Raw genomic sequence first — 2,988 nt, forward strand, 5'->3', positions numbered from 1 at the left:
CGAGCATTATGACTAACAACACTCTGTCCCCATGATTATTTTTTTCTGTTGTGGTGCTGAGGACAGCAGAGACTAGGTGTGTAAGGTCAAGGTGACCCTGCAGAGTGATTGTAGTGCTTCACCAAACTTCAAAACAAAGACAAATGGTGCTGGGTTATTCTGCCCCCACATTCATATTCCCTGACTTTCCTTGATCATTAGAATTTGACTTTTCAATGAACTGTGGCAATGATTTATTTTTTTTCCTTATGTAAACTGCAAAACTTCTAATCATTTGGTCTAAATGGGTCTTTATGTTTTTTCTGTATGTGAATTCACAGAATTGTCTAGATCTGTAAGCAAATCCCTTTGGTTTAAATTAAAAACCTAACTGCAGCAGATCTACTCTTCAGTGTTACTCTTGTCTTATTAGCCTATTTCAGTGGGGGAAGAATTCAGCTTGTGATAACAGACCAGAATTGTAATTATTACTACAAAAGAGAAACAAACTTGCGTATCCAATACCAGTAGAGGGAACCCATGTTCCTTCTGGCGGACTTAAAAGCCTGTCTTGTGTTTCTTTAGGACTCCTACTTTAATGAGAAGTTTGTCCTCTTCATGGTTGCATGTCAAAAAGCAAGACTTTTTTTTGTATTAAAGGTAGTAGTTCTGTGAGGTACTTCAGTACTGCGCAGTAGCAAATATGTGTGCGGTTTATGTGCATTTTAACATAAAACTACAGGATTCAAACTTCTCTGACTGACCTCAATTGTAGACCAGACTTTAAAGTATGTTATGGAGGGAATAGTTAAGAGCATAGAAAAAGCAAATGTAGTGAAGGAGAATAAAGTAGGATTTAACAAAAGGATTTAATAATTATCTTGTGGTTTTTATAAGAGGAATATCTTTTGAGGCAATAAAATGTTAATGTATATAGGCATTTAGTAAAGCTGCAAATTATTTGGCTAAACTTCAAAAATGTTTATGAGGCATGTATCCTAGGGTGTGCAAAACATTGGCTAAGAGGGGATGAAAACAAACTGTGCAGACAAGGAAAATGATGGAGTGAATGGAGTTATCCAGGGAGGAGCTCTGCTACAGGATGCCTTGGAACTGATCTGCTTATTTAATATTCTGAGTGAAGCTGACCTAAAAAGTACAAGTCTGCTGATGCCACGGAGTTAGTAATACCTGTGGTATTGAGACACTAGAGCCTGAGGATATCATACCATTGAAAATGAGACTTTGACACCTGAATTAGACAGCAGAAGGAAATGTTGCAGCACAAAATATAAAATGGTGTACTTGCAGAGGAAAAAAATTAAAAGGAAAAACTTAGGGTAGAGCAATATTCCAGGGCACTGGAGTGCAAATGAATAGAAGAAAAATGGGTGAACAAAGAGCGAATGAGCAAGTATTCATACACTAATGAAAAAAAAAAAGAGAAGTCAGTATGACATATGACTATAAGGTATGATTATAAGAACTCCCATAGGCTCTACGTTATTAAATAGGCATGTATTTACTGAAGCATTTTTTCATATAGAAGTCCATATATAAACTGTGAGCAATATTACTGTATTGTTTGTATGAGAATCATCTGGTTGCCATCTAATAAGATCAAAGAGTGTTTTCTGGATTCTGTTCAGACATTAGGGCACAACTGAATGAAAAAGGAAAACTCATACTGTGTTTGCTTCTCTTCTGTCCTTCACAACGCTGCCTTTCCTATACCCAGGGGAAGTGGATTGTAAGGAGATGGGTGACTGTGTGCCAGGATCAGGATCTGCATCTACAGACTTGTGCCTTCCCGCGCTCGATTACCTCAGGAGATGTTCTCAGGTATGAAGAACAATCTTATGCAAGTACTAACCTGGCCTAGGAAGCAGTTCTAACCTTCAGGCTTTGCATCAATGGTTAGGTGTTTTGCATAAGCACAACAGAATCTATGGTAAGCCTATGGTAATAACCTGCACTGAGATCTGCAATCTGCAGGAATCTCATACTTTCAAGGCCAGCTAATGATGGGAAAACAGAGAAGAACACTCAGACCCAAGAAGTATGTGGGAAAATGTGAATTTTCAAAACCTAGTAGTAACATGTTCAAAGCTACATTCATTCTTATTTAAACAGTTATTGTATGCAGTGCTGGGAATGAAGGGGAAAAAAAAAACAACTCTGAGAATTCTCAGATCTTAAGAAAAGGAACAAGTTACACCCTCTAAAACACAGCAGCAGCTTATCTGTACCATGAAAACATATCTGAAGCTCAGAGCAAATCTCTAGCAATTAGAATGCTGGCAGGTTTCATGTAATCTTCTTGCAAACAGCACAGATTATCCAGGGTTATTAGGACAGTTTTTGTCATTTCATATTATTGTTTGTATTTCTGTAGTACCTGCGGGTCTTTTTGTTGGACTCAGGCCATGTTTTTTCTGGGTACAATACAAATGCATAACAAAGGATATTATCATAGCTGAAACAACTTAGTATCTAAATTCAGAGATAATGGGTGGATTCAGTACCCAAACTGAGAGGAGAAGGAAAGAATGAGGCTGCTCAGAACAATAAACAGCAGATGTATCAAACTGTAGTTGCTATCTTTTTCTCCAAAAAAAAAAACAACATTGTGAATATCTATGTATTTATCTAATGTATGTTCTATTTATACACTATGTGCATCACATCACTCTTCCTCATCCTTACAAATCCCAAGTGCACAGTGAGACAGAAACTTTTTTCTCCTCTTTAAAAGAAGCAGCCATTTTTATCTTGTTACACTTTTTAGCTTGCCAGTAGAAGAAAAACAGGAATGACTAAAAAGAAATCCCATCTGTATATTGCAAAACCATGGTTTACTTCAGAAAAGCCTGGTGAGATACTGGTAGCATCCCAGCTATAGCACAATTCTGCAAAGTTTGTATCTGTTTTATAATGGACAACCAGGCAATGAAGCTCTGAAGTAAACCTGTACAGATGCCTGTACCTCGGAGCCTTCTCTTCTCCAGA

The 2,988-nt window shown here is 37.4% G+C and overlaps 1 protein-coding gene across 1 annotated transcript in view; it reads left to right on the plus strand.

Moving 5' to 3' along the window:
* Positions 1–1,821, plus strand: part of LOC103778444 (brefeldin A-inhibited guanine nucleotide-exchange protein 3-like) — a gene marked incomplete at both ends in the record, with an annotated part of 38,452 nt that extends 36,631 nt beyond the window's left edge. Inside the window, one exon of the mRNA XM_008946034.1 lies at positions 1,718–1,821. Coding sequence (XP_008944282.1) covers positions 1,718–1,821 — 104 coding nt within the window. The remainder of the gene's footprint in view (positions 1–1,717) is intronic.
* Between the last annotated feature and the right edge of the window lie 1,167 nt (positions 1,822–2,988).

Source organism: Merops nubicus, unplaced genomic scaffold (genome assembly GCF_000691845.1).
Source record: "Merops nubicus isolate BGI_N331 unplaced genomic scaffold, ASM69184v1 scaffold16408, whole genome shotgun sequence".
NCBI lineage: Eukaryota > Metazoa > Chordata > Aves > Coraciiformes > Meropidae > Merops > Merops nubicus.